Source organism: Garra rufa, chromosome 24, assembly GCF_049309525.1.
Source record: "Garra rufa chromosome 24, GarRuf1.0, whole genome shotgun sequence".
Lineage (NCBI taxonomy): Eukaryota > Metazoa > Chordata > Actinopteri > Cypriniformes > Cyprinidae > Garra > Garra rufa.
In genome coordinates, this window is record NC_133384.1 from 6,591,082 (window position 1) to 6,605,340 (window position 14,259).

The window sequence follows — 14,259 nt, forward strand, 5'->3', positions numbered from 1 at the left end:
TTGGATCTACCCATCCTCCAAATCAATCTCATCAAACACCTTATCACTGCCATTGAAGAGAAGAGCGATCCATTCGCTCTTCCTCTCACGCCCAGTGGGCCGCACGTCTCCGGCACGGCCCCTTTCACCACCATTGATGAGCTTCTGTTCCTTTGTCTGGATTCTCTTGTTGGGGAAAATGGGCTGGTTATTTTAGGCATCGCCATCATAAAGGGCGCAGAGTTCCCAAGAAGCGGTCGAGATCTCTTATCACAAGGAAAGCAAATGCCCCCTTCAGTCAGGAAGCTAAAGTCCTGTCCTCAGTGGTCATACTTGGACTAAACACTTAGATGCTTTATATTATCTTAAATACAGCGTCATATTTAGTGCTCTAGCAGCAATCTAGTGTAAAATACTCTGCTTGATGTATAGACAACATCATTAGTGACAGTAAATGAAGACAGCTTGAGGGGAAAATAAAAACGACTGGTATTTCCTTCAAACTTTTTCTATGACTCATTATTTAGATTCAGTTGTGCACAGGGGAGGTCATTAAATTGTACTTTAATAAATGCAGGTTGCATTTTATTACACAAATGTTAAATCGAGTCTCCAAACAACAGCATGTTTACAAATAAGGTATATTTAATAAATGTGCAAATATGAAGGTGCTTGGCTTGAGAAATACCATTCAAATTTTATATAGACTGTATGAGATGAAAACTCTGGACCACAAAACCATAAGTAGTACATATATTTGTAGCAGTAGCCATAGTACATTGTATGGGTCAAAGTTATCGATTTTTCATTAATGCCAAAAATTATTAGGATATTAATGAAAGGTCAAGTTCCATTAAGATTTTTGTACATTTCGTACTGTAAATATAGCCAAATGTAATTTTTGCTTAGTAATATGTATTGCTAAGAAATTCATTTGGACAGCTTTAAAGGCAATTTTCTCAATATTTAGATTTTTCTTCTTTTTTTTTTTGCACCCTCGGATTCACGATTTTTTCAAATATTGTCATAACAAACCATACATCAATTGAAAGCTTATTTATTCAGCTTTCACATTCTGTATATTTAGCAAGCCTGTCACTAACTAAATTAATAATTTAAAAAAGCATTTTTTGGCAAATATAGGTAATGCTTTAGAAATATGTTAACGTAACGTTTATGACTGTTATACAACCAACTTGTGGTCCGATCCCCTTAAAACTTAAACCCAGTCGCATGTGCTCAGCTGGTTTTGTGAAGTTTTGAGTTTTTCTTTAGGTTTTATTGGATTTTGGGTAAATTTGGACAGGCCCCTTTTCTAAGCGACGCCGTTATGGCCTCCCAAAGGGTAATTTTTTGGATAATTATTGGCTTAGAGAGTCCAGAGAATTGTACTGCAGTGTTTTTTTCCAAGATTGAGCAACAAACCTAGGATTAGTTCGCAGAAGCTGATTTTTTTACATCATCTCAACCATTTAACAAATGATTTGATTGACAGCAGAGGTCCTAGAGGCAAAGTTGTCTGGAATGAGGGGTAACATTTGATCCAAATATCAATGGCTGATTTCTTTATAATTTCTCTCAGACCTTTGGGACCATAAGTCGAACAGGCCCGCTGAGTGTGGTTCCAAACGGTCTAACAGGTGCTCGACCTTCGTCGGCCAATAGCCGTTTTTGTTTTTCCCTCCTACAGCGCCATCAAGTGGCCAAGCTTCACAATATTTTTCCACTGTGAGCTCACATTGAGCTCTTACATAATTGTTCCAAGTTTGGTGGCGATGTCTCATTTGTTCAGGAATTCTAGGCATTTTACTAAAAGTGGCCCTGCCCTTTTCAAACATTTTTGGCACCCCTTTGCGATGGTGAGTCAAAAGTTAAATTTATTTTTTTGAAAAATATTATTCACTCTCCAGAGAATCTTTCTGCACTGGTTTGGTTCCGATAGTGTGAAAAACTTATGATTAGTTCCATTTATTTTATGCAAAATACCCAAATTTTGTCCGACATGAGCCAAGGATTCCAACAACATAAGACACTTGAGCCTGCGACTGACTGTTTAGGAGTTATGAGCGATTACATACTTTCAATTGCTGTAGCGCCCCGTCAGGCCAATTGGGGTGAGCCTGGGTCGCGTTGTCGGCGGTATGTGAACTACCATCCCTCCAAATTTCAAGTCTCTACGATTTACAGTTTGGTCTGCACGATCAGTTTTATTTGGAGATTGCTGATCTGTGACCATTCTAACAATTACAATAGGGTTTCAGCACTACACACTTCAGCCTCAAATTTTTTTAAGAGTTTTAAAGAAATTTTAAAGAGTTTTATTCAGCATGATGGAGTTTGCAATGTACTGTTTCAAACACAATCATTATGAGTAAAAAAATAAAGTCTGGTACAAACTATGCAACGGCCAGCTCCAACTATGTCTGAAAACCAAGTCAAGTCACCTTTGTTTATATAGCGCTTTTAACCATACAGATTGTGTCAAAGCAGCTTTACAGTATTAAATAGGAAAATAGTGTATCAATAATGCAAAAAAAACTTCATACATTCAGGCCAGTAGGTTGTCAGTATATAGTTCAGAACTACTCTGATAAAGAAGGGCTAGCAAAATATTAAACAAAACTTACATATCACACCTTTAATTAGCTTAACCAAGCAGTAAGTCAGTAAGTGGGCAGCGCATTAACGTATAGCGCTCTTGCGATACGGGCATCCCGAGTTTGAATCCCGGTTCAAGGTCCTTTCCTGATCTCGCAGCCCCCACTCTCTCCCACGTTCCTTTTTGTCGGCTCTACACTGTCTCTAGACTGTCTTTGTCGACTGGTTTTATTTAGCTGGTTCACCTACATCTCCAGCATCAAACAAGAACTAACCAGCATACACTAGACTGAACTAGCAATTGGTAAAATGGTCCAAACTCGAAACTCAAAGTCATGTTGTAGTAGAAAAGGGGCTGTGTCTATATAGCAACCTTCATACCACAAAACTCTTGCACGATTCACTCTAAAAAATGAGACTGTGTGCAACTTCCCTGAGGATGTCCTTTAAACACAGGTCACATACTTAAGCACATCACTTTTAGAAGATACGAAGTGGCACTTAAGAGTAGCTGTGTGCCAAACACAGTGATCACAGTTAGCAGCATCTTGTGTAAAATACTCTGGATGATGGATAGACGACAGCATTGTGACTGACAGTAAATGATGAAGCCTTCTCGAGGTAAAATACAAATTAAATGCTCTATTACAGACCTATAGGGATAAAGCGAATGCAGAGTATGAAATGACACTGTGAATAAGTGAGCGAGGTTTTTAGAAAGAAGCCGCGTTACGGCATAAAAGGATATGCACGTTATTATAGCAGACAATTTATTCCACCTGTTTAGAGGCTCTGAAAAGAGAATCTGAGATTTGCAGGAGGATTAAAGGAATAGTTCAACCAAAAATGAAATTGCTGTCATTTACCAAACGTGTATGACTTTCTACTGTGGAAAACAATAAGAGATTTGTTACACAATGTCCATGTTGCTCTTTTTCAAGACACAAGCTCTAGTAAATATAGCACTCTCAACAATATTTCTTTTACATAACTTTAGATGAATTAACCCTTTAATGCTGCTTAAAAATGAGTCTTCTAACACCAAGTTTCATTTATCAATTTGTGCATATTTAGTTCGTTTCTGAAGTAAACAGCCGCACAGATGTCTTCCATGTCAAATCTCTCACCTATATGAACCCTCTCCGCAGATTAGCAAACATGCTACCGTGCTAAAACACGCCACTGTGTCTCGCCTATACAGTAGCATTCACAAGTCAGCATGGGCATGCTATGATACTCTTCACTTTAAGAAAGAAAGTATGCCATGCTAATTGGTGTAGTGATGCGGCAATGATTGAGGATCCAAGAGAGATCCTTTGTGCCTGGAACCAGTGTTTACCTCGAAGATAGCACAGACGACACACAGACATGCTCGCCTGCTAATGAAACACTTCAGCAATCACATGCTAAATAGAACCTCCCTCGAGTGCTCTTTCTTACCCGTCTCCCTCTCTTTTCTCGCATACACAGGCCTGAGCAACAGTGACTGCAGGCAGCAGGGGAAGTCCGTGTGTTACAGCGTCAACTGGACGGCAGGTGACACCCAACTGGAGGTGCTCAACGCATCTACTGGGAAGAGGAGAGATTCCGGGGCTCCGTCCAGACTTTGCAAGCATGCGCTTTTTGCACGTTGGATCAGGCTCTATCGCAAGGTGAGCTCACCTTTGAATAGAAAAACAACACTTCCATACCATATAGCAAACAAAAAAAATGAACAAAAAGAGTAGTGTTCCCCAATTCAATTTTACAGTAGATAAAACAATAGGTGAAATATACTGTTGCAAGCTCACAAAGTAGGTTTAAAAATAAATGTAGTACCTATTCATTATACCAGGGGTTCGCAACTCTGACCCTCAAGGTCCACTTTCCTGCAGAGTTTAGCTCCAACCTTGACCAAAATCAACTGCCTGTAACTTTCTAGTGATCCTGAAGACCCTGATTAGCTTGTTCAGGTGTGCTGATCAGGGTTGGAGCTAAACTCAAGGGCCAGAGTAGAGAACCCCAGGCCAGCACTATACGTTAGTCATTTTAAATTCCCTTCTTAAATTGTTACATGACTTGACATGAATGCATGTACACAAACTAGATTTTATGTGTAGGTTTCATGTCAATTCATAACACAACAAAAGTGCCAGCAGGGGCACTATAGCTAGCATTAGTGTAAACTAAAGAAATAACTAGATTTATTTCCAAAATGCCACCCGAACACCACTTACCAAATTATGTTAGCGAAATGTACCATACTAAAGTCAAACGTATGCAGAACACTAGCCATAAATTCTGAATGAAATATAAATATAAGTTGCAATCATCTTTTGACACTTATCCAAGATCCCTATTGTGACGTTTGAACTGGCTTCTCAAACAAAGAAAAAAACAACTGGTGGGACTTGATTTTGTCCATTGGGAGGCATTGCACATTCTTAGTACTGCCAGCAGGGTGTTTTTAGCGAATTGTTACCATTAGTATAAACTGAAGAAATAACCAGATTTATTTCCAAGATGCTGCCTGAATACAAATAACCAAATTATGTTAGCACAACGTACCATACTACATACAAACGATCATCACATCCCATGTGTAGTCTTAAAAAGTATGCAGTGTGCAGTACATAATGCACAGTGTGCAGAACACTAGTATTCCATTATGAACATAGGATTAAATTCGAGATCCCTATTGTGATGTATGAACCGGCTTCACAAACAAGGGAAAAAAAAGTAGGATGGGACTTCATTTTGTCCATTGGAAGGCATTGCACATTCTCAGTACTGCCAGCAGGGGCACTATAGCTAGCATTAGTGTAAACTGAAGAAATAACCAGATATATTTCCAAAAGGTACGCAGTATACAGTACATACTGCACAGTATGCATGACATTAGTATTTAATTATGAACATAGCCTTAAATTCGAAATGAAATATAAGTTGAGATTTTTTTGAACGTATATTGAATGTCAAAGTCTTATATAAATTTGAGTGACAGGTTGCTGAGGGGAGGGATTATTGTCCCTGTGTACATGTCATCAGAGAAGAGTTTGTTGCTAATCGTTAATCATCAATATTCATTTCCTGGTTACTTCAAGTCCCCTTCACACTTGATGCACAACAATAAATTTGAAGTCGCTGTGCTTTTGGTATCTTCAACTAGTAGTTGAGAACATGGGAGAAAGGTTAAGCCGCAGTTTAGAAACGCCCCCTGCTGGTCACTGCATCTTCAGAGTTCACTTACTGAAGCAGTTTAAGGTTAGGAATCTCGATCAAGGTCACAATCAATGGACCCTCGCAGAGTTGAAACCTATGACCTTTCAATTACCAACCCAGATCCAGTGGTTTTTTCCCAGGTCAATATCAAGAACTAGTTGAGAATGAATAATTCTGTTTTTATTAACTATAACAGACAGCTCCCATTTGTTATGAGATGAAGAAAAAAAACGTAGGGCAGAATTAGGCCCTCATCATGTAAATGTATGGGAGAGATGCCGGCTGCTGTACCAAATGCTGGCAGTTAAAGTCTAATGACTGTGGAAATGGTAATCATCTTGAAAAGCACTTGAGCGGCCTCCCATGGCAAACGCTCAGCGCTCGCAGTCAGGGACGCAAGAGCACACACGCTAATCTCCAAAGAAACTTTTCTTTTCTCCGAGCCCCTCCGTTCACCGCTCCCTCTTTCTGCTCACACTGTTTTTTCGTGTGTGTGAGTGTGCGACAAAGAAATGCACAAAAGCACGGAGAATGTTCAATTGCTTGTGAAATTTAAATGGAGAGATTACACAGCTGCTCAAACGCCACGTTTGTGCCGGCTCATTCGTTTTGTTTTGCACTCTCACCATCTCTTCGGTCTGTCCCATCCCTCTTTCCTTCATTCGTTCTTTTGTTTCCTCTCTCTATAGCTGGTGGTCCGTGGGGCTAGTGGTACACCGCTGTACTGTGAAGCGAAGCAGGCGGCCGGCACCTACCAGACTGTGAAGCTGCAGTGGTTGAAGGGTCTACAGGAAGCAGGACTAGGGACCTGGGTCAGAAAACCTCCCGAGCAGGAAAACTTCACTCTGACTGTATAAGTAACTGTCCCCTTGTCACCAAAACCACCTTCACTTGCCCACCAGTCGCCACAGAAGCCCTTTCTCACCCTTAAAGTCAACAACATCCCACTGCCAAAAATTCTCCACAGGGAGATGACAAGAGTCGCGACTAGGCGGTAAACCTTGTTCTGTCAAACTCTCTCAAAATGTTGCTACCAAGGTAAGAATGAGGCACGGAAGAACCTTGCCTTTCATGGCTTCTGTAGGGACAGGTACGGCTCTGGGTTTTTCCCCAAACCAGTAAAATGCAAACTCCACCCCATAGCCAATTTTATAGATTTTATTGGCTATGTCAGTCACAATGCTGAATACTAACCCCTAACCAAAACCTGAGTAATGTAGTGTTGGAAGCGCATGGATCTTGCGTAAGAACCTGTTTAAACCTCTACGATACTCGAATGACGCATTGATTTGAGTTTTAATATTTGATCAGCTTACCAGTAGGGCTGCAATTATGATTTGAGTATTTGATTTAAAAAACAATAATCAATTGCATTTTGTTGTGAGAGTTTGGGTTTCATCAACGTTCATCTGGGAACGCAACATGCGCTATTTCGTCAGATTTGTAAGGTAAATCATTTATAAACCTACGCAAACACAGGAGAATGCATCAATATCTTTCTTAATATGCTAACTGTTCATCACAATTTCAAAATAACAGCTCAAACCCTCACTCTGAGTTTACACATTTAAGAAATTACATTGGCTTTAGCTTTTCTATCATAAAGAAATGGCCTTAAAGATAAAGTGGAAATATGAATTAAACAAGGATTTGATCGTGCAGTAAAGTGTAAAGACAATCGCCAGGCCGTTGGCACCCTCTGCAGGCATTTTTTTTAATGCGTAATGTACATTAGCTCTATTGTTTATAATACATAATGTATTTTAAGGGGGTCCTGTTATGCTCTTTTACCAAGTTATTTTTGTTTTGGGGGTGCTCTAGAACATGCTCTCATGCTTGGTGGTTCGAAAAACGCATTTCTTTTTTTTTTTCACATAATTTACATTATTACAATAGCTGTCTCCCCAGGATGGCACAAATGGCTCAATTAGTTCCGGATTTGATGAAGGTCCGCCTTCCGAAAAACGAAATGTGTTGTGATTGGTTAGCAGTCCCTCTGCGTTGTGATTGGCAAACAGCTTAGACGCCGTTTTAGTACTGCCACGCCCCTTCCCAAAGCAGCAAGTTCCGTGTACAAATGCGCAAGCTAGATTAAAGTGATTCTTACATTTTAAATATGGATATTTTTCTTACAAAAACACATCAGATCACTAAAGGAGGCTTTTACTGACCCCCCAAACCTAAATCTCTTACCACAAACTGCACACGTCACTCTAGTCAATGCTTGTGTTTCGATCTTCTATACCGTACACATCAACGGCGCGGCTCCAGCACGGCTACCGGAGCAATTCGCAGACACTATAGTCAATGCTCGCATTCATACGAGCCGTCCTGCTGCTTGCTGAAGCATCCCAGAAGAGGCTGTCTGTGCTACATCGCTAAGGTTAGGCGAATCCCCACCTCGTCCCTTCCCACCTGCCAACGATTTGAATTTCCGTAGGTGGGATTTATTTGAATGATATTCTAATGGACCGTGTTGTAGCATCATAGCATCCGGAAAACAAAGGCTGTAGTCCAAAGAAGCCGTTCATTGTAGTTCTTGAAAAGGGACTTTTTAAAAACTAAATATCTCCTTTTGGAGTGGACTTTGAGATTTGTTTTTGTAGATGTGTGTTATGCCCAAAAAGTGAAAAAGCATAATAGGACCCCGTTTTTGAACAGTTTTGTTCAATAAAACCATATAATTACTTGCTTTTGATACTTTATTTGAACTAACTATTATTGCATCATTGCTATTATATATGGATTTTAAGTCATTTTAAAGTATATTTTCATTATTACAAAAAATATATAATTATCCAATTACTCGATTAATAGTCAGAATAATCCACAAAATACTCTATTACCAAAATAATCATTAGTGAAAGCCCAACTCACCAGATGCAAAAATTCTACAAAGAAACAACGCTCCTAGAAACATATAGCAATGACTTCAGTTACCCGCTTGAGCCTGTGTTATCAGTTTTTACCAGTTGTTATCAGGTGATAACAAACTACTGGTGGCTTGATTGACCAACCAGAATCAAGTATTCCTCAGAGCCATGAATTGAAACCATAATGAGTTCCAGAAGCTTTCAGAACACCTTTAGTGGGAAGGTAGATCATATCAAAATGGCTTTGTCCTGTCATATAACACTGGCGAGATTTAATTTTCTCTAAATTTCCATACACTGCACTACACCGGAATTTGCAATGGCCATTATGACATGTCCATTATCACAAAATCATTTGGATTTGTCCCTCAGTATTTTAAGGGGTGTTTTGCTCTGGGAAACAATGTATGTAGCTTTCGCAAGACTTTTGGCAGAACAAGGGTTACCAGCTACGGAATCAACAACAAGGGGAAATGTGAGAAACAGGGACAATTTTCTCACAACACAGCACAGCAGATGGAAAGATGGTCAGCTCTTCTCTCTCTCTCTCTCCACTGACGGCTCTCCTGTAGCCGTCATTCAAACGTGTGTATGTGTGTGTTAACCTTCGCCAAAGTGAAAGGCAGCCGCCGTCTTGTCATTATCTGCCCGTTTCCGGATGGCCTGCCCCTGAAGAGCTCCGACACGCTGTCCAATTAGAGGTCCTGTCAGAGTGATGCGTCCCTCATTTTCCTCCCTCTCCTTTGCCTTTGGTTCATTGGTACAACTTCAAAATGAGGGAAAAAAGACGGAACGAAAAAACAGTAGGGGTTGACATTGCAAAGACAGGTTAATTCAGCTCCATTTTGGGTGTGCAGGTTAGAGGTAATGGTGACAAGCTAATGTAAATGGTGCCATTACGACACCCCGGGTCTCTTTTTTTTTGAGCCAGGACAGCTTGCTGCTTTAATACCTCAATCCCGCTCACCGGTAACGTGTCATTTCTCCACTGGTTTCTCTTTGTGTGTCAGCGCTTTATCTTTACACACGGTGTTCTGGGCAGAGACCTGCGTGGAAAGAAAGGGAAACGTCGGCGGTTTGATGTAGACACAAAAGACGAAAAGAAAATGGAGTTAAGAGTGTGAGTAGAGATCCGTGATTATGGAGTAATTTGTAGTTAATGGATTCATTTACAAACCGAAAAAAAAAATTGCTTCGTAAAGCCCGACCCCAACCTTTGAAATGCATGCCACTTTACCCGAAGTTTAACCAATGATCCTCCTGCGTCCATTTATTTAATTTACACACATCTCATTCATGTCTTTTTGATTTAGATGCTTTTCGTGCTTTAACCTTGAATTATTTTGATGTTTATTGTTGTATACAATCATATTACTCCATACTATACTTTGCATAGTTCATTGTTATTGCACTGAGTATGTTTTTTTTTTATAAGCTTTCAGTATGCCACTTTGTCAACCTTTGCTGAAATGTCATGTATCCACCCCTTTACAAACAGCTCCAGATGTTACAGGGACACCTAGTGGTGGCAAATATATTTAAGGTTTTCCCTGACCCCTGTCTAACATCTGATTTTTAAAATGATGACTCCCAGCTTCAATGTGATGATTTTGTCTACTAATAGAAATAGAATATCAGTAGAAAGACTTACAGGTTAAACATGTGACCCAGCATTATCTACCTTTGGAATTATTTTATTCCCAAAAATGCAAAAGTTGAATGGAATGATCGGTTTCATAGTATCTCCACCACACTGACAACCCAGTTTGAAACCTACATCATTGGAAAGACAGTTAATGCACGTTTGTCTTCTATGTACTGGTTATTTTAGTGTTTCACTTACCCTTTTGGCAACATTCATTTGTTTGAGTTGAACTTTTTCTTCATCACAACAGAAACATAAAAAGCCCCAGACAAAACTACATCAAGTAATTCAGTCGTAAGGCATGATTGAATGGCAATATTGTACTAATGACTGTACATTTTGTAAAAATTTGTAAAAAAAAGAACAGAAAACTAAAAGAATACTTAAAGATATCTCTCAATAAAGTGTAAATTTGAACCCAAAAGCATATGCTGCTAAGGTGTGTACATTGCACTTGAGTTCTGAAAAGTTCTGAAAAGTGAATGTTTATGTGAATAAAAACAAATGTTGTGCTACACTTTGACTTGATTCTGTTTGTTGCGCAGTAAAAAAAAACAATCAACGATGTGATCGTTGAAAGACATCTTTACTTTATTCAGAAGCCCAGCAGTGAATGATTTTGATTCTAGATCTCTACACTAACGTTATATGATGCAATATGTTTCTCCAATGCAGCAAATTAAGATGCTCTCAAAAACAAAAAAGGTGAAATGGCTCAATACAGAATACCCCACAGAACATTCTATCAAGTTAAACGATGGCGATCAGACATTTTAAGGGACGTTCTGATGGGTTATATGTGTTGTTGTCTGACAGCTGGATAAAAGATGAGCGTTCTCTATGCGACATTTCAACTGAAATGAAAGTCCATGGAAGCCACACAAATATACATCGCATAATAAACATCTTGTTTGTTAGACCTAACACACTGCCTACGTGAAAATGTTCCACCAAGACTTCCACCACGGTCAAGTAGTTCTGGCGAAAGCCCAGTAATGCAGTAACGATACCGATTGTAACACACCGATGGAAGAGCTTCCACTTAAGGATTATTGACGAATGTCGAAAGTCACTCAAGCGAGGTTTCTGTAGATACGGCTATGCACAGTGGTTCACACATCACGAAGTCCAAAGTACATCAGAGAGCCTTTCGAGCGTCAGCAAATCACACTGAGCAAGGCATCGACATTTGGTCCGATGATTATCGACGAATATTACAATATCGAAAACTCACTGCCATGAACAACTCATCCATGTAAAAACCACAGCAGTGAGCAAATTGTGAGCACTGATTCAAATATTTACTTCTACACGACTTGAAAGCCCTTGAAATGGAAGTGAACATCAAACGTAGGGCTTCATAAACAGTCAATACGCTTTTTTTGTGGTTTTCATAGGGTGAACTAGATTACACAGCAATTAAACAGCATTTAGCTTCACATATTTGACAAGAGAGGTGGGTTTGTCATGCAAATGGACTGCGGCAATACTGATTGGCTGCTCGAACGAAGATGAAGGTGCGGATCCGTAAATGCGATTGCCGATTTCCGTTCACAAAGGCAGAGTGCTCTACGTTTCTTTTCCATCTCTATAAAAAGCCAAAGCAAAACTCTATACAAAAAAAAAAAAATTCTAAAACGCTATCATAAAATAAAAAAACCATCTGTACAAAGAACATTGCACAACTAAAGTGAAAATTTACTTGAATGTAACAGCGGCAGGCCGTGAGCGAGTGTTTCGGCAAAGTCCCGGTCTCGCAGGATCCACGAGTTTCATGCAAACGTAAAAACAGGGTAACAAGACTGGGAGGAAGTTCACCACACTATATGACCTCAGAGCAGACAGCGCAGGACTAGATATGCAGAATATCCATGAAATCAGTCTTGATGATGAGCGTAGACGTCAGTCACATACAACGTAAATGTGTTCTTTTAAAATCTACTGCAGGTGTGGCACTGGAGAACGTGTTTAGTCGTGTTTGCGTGGATGGGCTGTGTTAAGCTTGTGTACGTGTGAAACGCGTCACTTCTCCTGCAGCAGGGCAGGGATGTTGATGTTCCAGCCGATGGCCTGGCGGTCAAAGCCACAGGTGAACAGATTACAAGCTTGGTTCTCTTCGTTCCAGGCGGAGCAGCACACCATGCGCCGATGACCCTGTGTGTGAAACGCAACATATTGTCAGGACACATGAAAGGGTACAAAACAGGCTAATGAAATGTTTGCCGTCATGGTTTGATACTAAAATGGGCCCTTGTTAGAGACTCTCTTCAGAGATTTGAGACGCTCTTCATGGGCAGGAAGTTTGTTGACAGCCACTCATGCGGTGAAAGGAAATAACACATCAAGAGAATCACACGTGTGTCTCGACTAATGTTGTCTGGTGACTCGGCATGTAGCTAAAATAAGGATTTAAAATGTACATTAAGGATATGCACAATTCTGGATATTATTATTTCTTAGTAAAAAACGTAATAGATTTAAAATGCATTTATTTTATACTAAGTATAGTTCAAGTCTATTAACATATGTGACCCTGGACCACAAAACCAGTCATAAGGTTAAATTTTACAAAACTGAGATATATACATCATAAGAAAGCTCAATAAATAAGCTTTCTATTGATGTATGGTTTGTTAGGACAATATTTGGCCGAGATACATCTATTTGAAAATCTGGAATCTGAGGGTGCAAAAAAATCAAAATACTGAGAAAATCATCTTTAAAGTTGTCCAAATTAAGTTCTTAACAATGCATATTACTAATCAAAAATTACATTTTGATATATTTATAGTAGGAATGTTACAAAAAAATCTTCATGGAACATGATCTTTACTTAATTTCCTAACGATTTTTGGCATAAAAGAAAAATCAATAATTTTGACCCATACAATGTATTTTTGGCTATTGCTACAAACATACCCCAGCGACTTAAGACTGGTTTTGTGGTCCAGGGTCACATATTTAGTGACATATCGCTCGAGACTTACTGATATAAACTTTATTTTATAAACTTTATTTAGAGTACTACTTGCGCACAATGCACATTTCTTATAATCTAATTTTACGCCTAAAATATGTTTTAATGTCACTGTTGATGAGGACTGTATGATCTTTAAATATTTTGCACTTAAAGAGTGCTATTATTTAAAGCGTACCTAAAGTATACTTGGAATAGTTAAACTTCAGCAATTAAAGTGCATTAAGTACAAAATTAGTTGTTCTAATATACCAGTTTAGTATACTAAATGTACAATTGCAGGGTATTTTTATTAAGTACATAAGATGTCAATGTATTTATAGTATACTTTGCATAAAATGAATGTATTTTAAATACATTTTAGTATATTTATTTTACACTAGGGTTATAGGGGGTTTGAACTGGAAATTTTATTTAAGTGATTGGGTTTATACATTTAAATTGTGTAAAAATTAGGGCTGTCAAACAATAACATCCAAAAATGAAGTTTTTTTTTACATGCTATATGTGTGTCTACTGTGTATATTTATTACGTATATATAAATGTATATATATATATAAAGCAAAAATATTTTAGATTTATATATAAAATAATTTTATTTTATATTTTTATGTATATAAATTCTATACAAGTATATATATATATATATATATATATATATATATATATATATATATTTTTTTTTTTTTTTTTTTTTTTTTTTTTTTTTAATATAAACATGTATATGTGTGTATTTATACATATAATAAATATACACAGTACATACACATATAGAATGTAAACAAACTTTTGTTTTGGTTGCGATTAATCACCATTGATCACGATTAATCGTGATTAATCATTTGACAGCCCTAGAATGTATTTATATTTATATCTCATTTATTATATGATTTATTAAATTCTAAAATAAAAATATCTATAATAAAATATCTGCTAAAAATATAGCTGTAAATAGGAATATATATTCCTAAATCTGAAACTTTTA

At 38.2% G+C, this 14,259-nt stretch overlaps 2 protein-coding genes across 5 annotated transcripts in view; one reads left to right on the top strand and one right to left on the bottom strand.

The window, feature by feature from the left end:
- The window catches only part of adarb2 (adenosine deaminase RNA specific B2 (inactive)), a 244,654-nt gene extending 233,792 nt beyond the window's left edge, over positions 1–10,862 (top strand). The window contains exons 9-10 of the mRNA XM_073830458.1: positions 4,048–4,229; positions 6,468–10,862. Of these exons, the coding sequence (XP_073686559.1) occupies positions 4,048–4,229; positions 6,468–6,635 (350 nt within the window). The 3' untranslated portion in view covers positions 6,636–10,862. The remainder of the gene's footprint in view (positions 1–4,047; positions 4,230–6,467) is intronic.
- Positions 10,863–10,866: 4 nt separating this feature from the next.
- wdr37 (WD repeat domain 37) overlaps positions 10,867–14,259 on the bottom strand; it is a 48,927-nt gene continuing 45,534 nt past the window's right edge. For all 4 annotated transcript variants that reach the window (XM_073830459.1, XM_073830460.1, XM_073830461.1 and 1 more), the window contains one exon: positions 10,867–12,450. In XM_073830459.1, the coding sequence (XP_073686560.1) occupies positions 12,319–12,450 (132 nt within the window). In that variant the 3' untranslated portion in view covers positions 10,867–12,318. The remainder of the gene's footprint in view (positions 12,451–14,259) is intronic.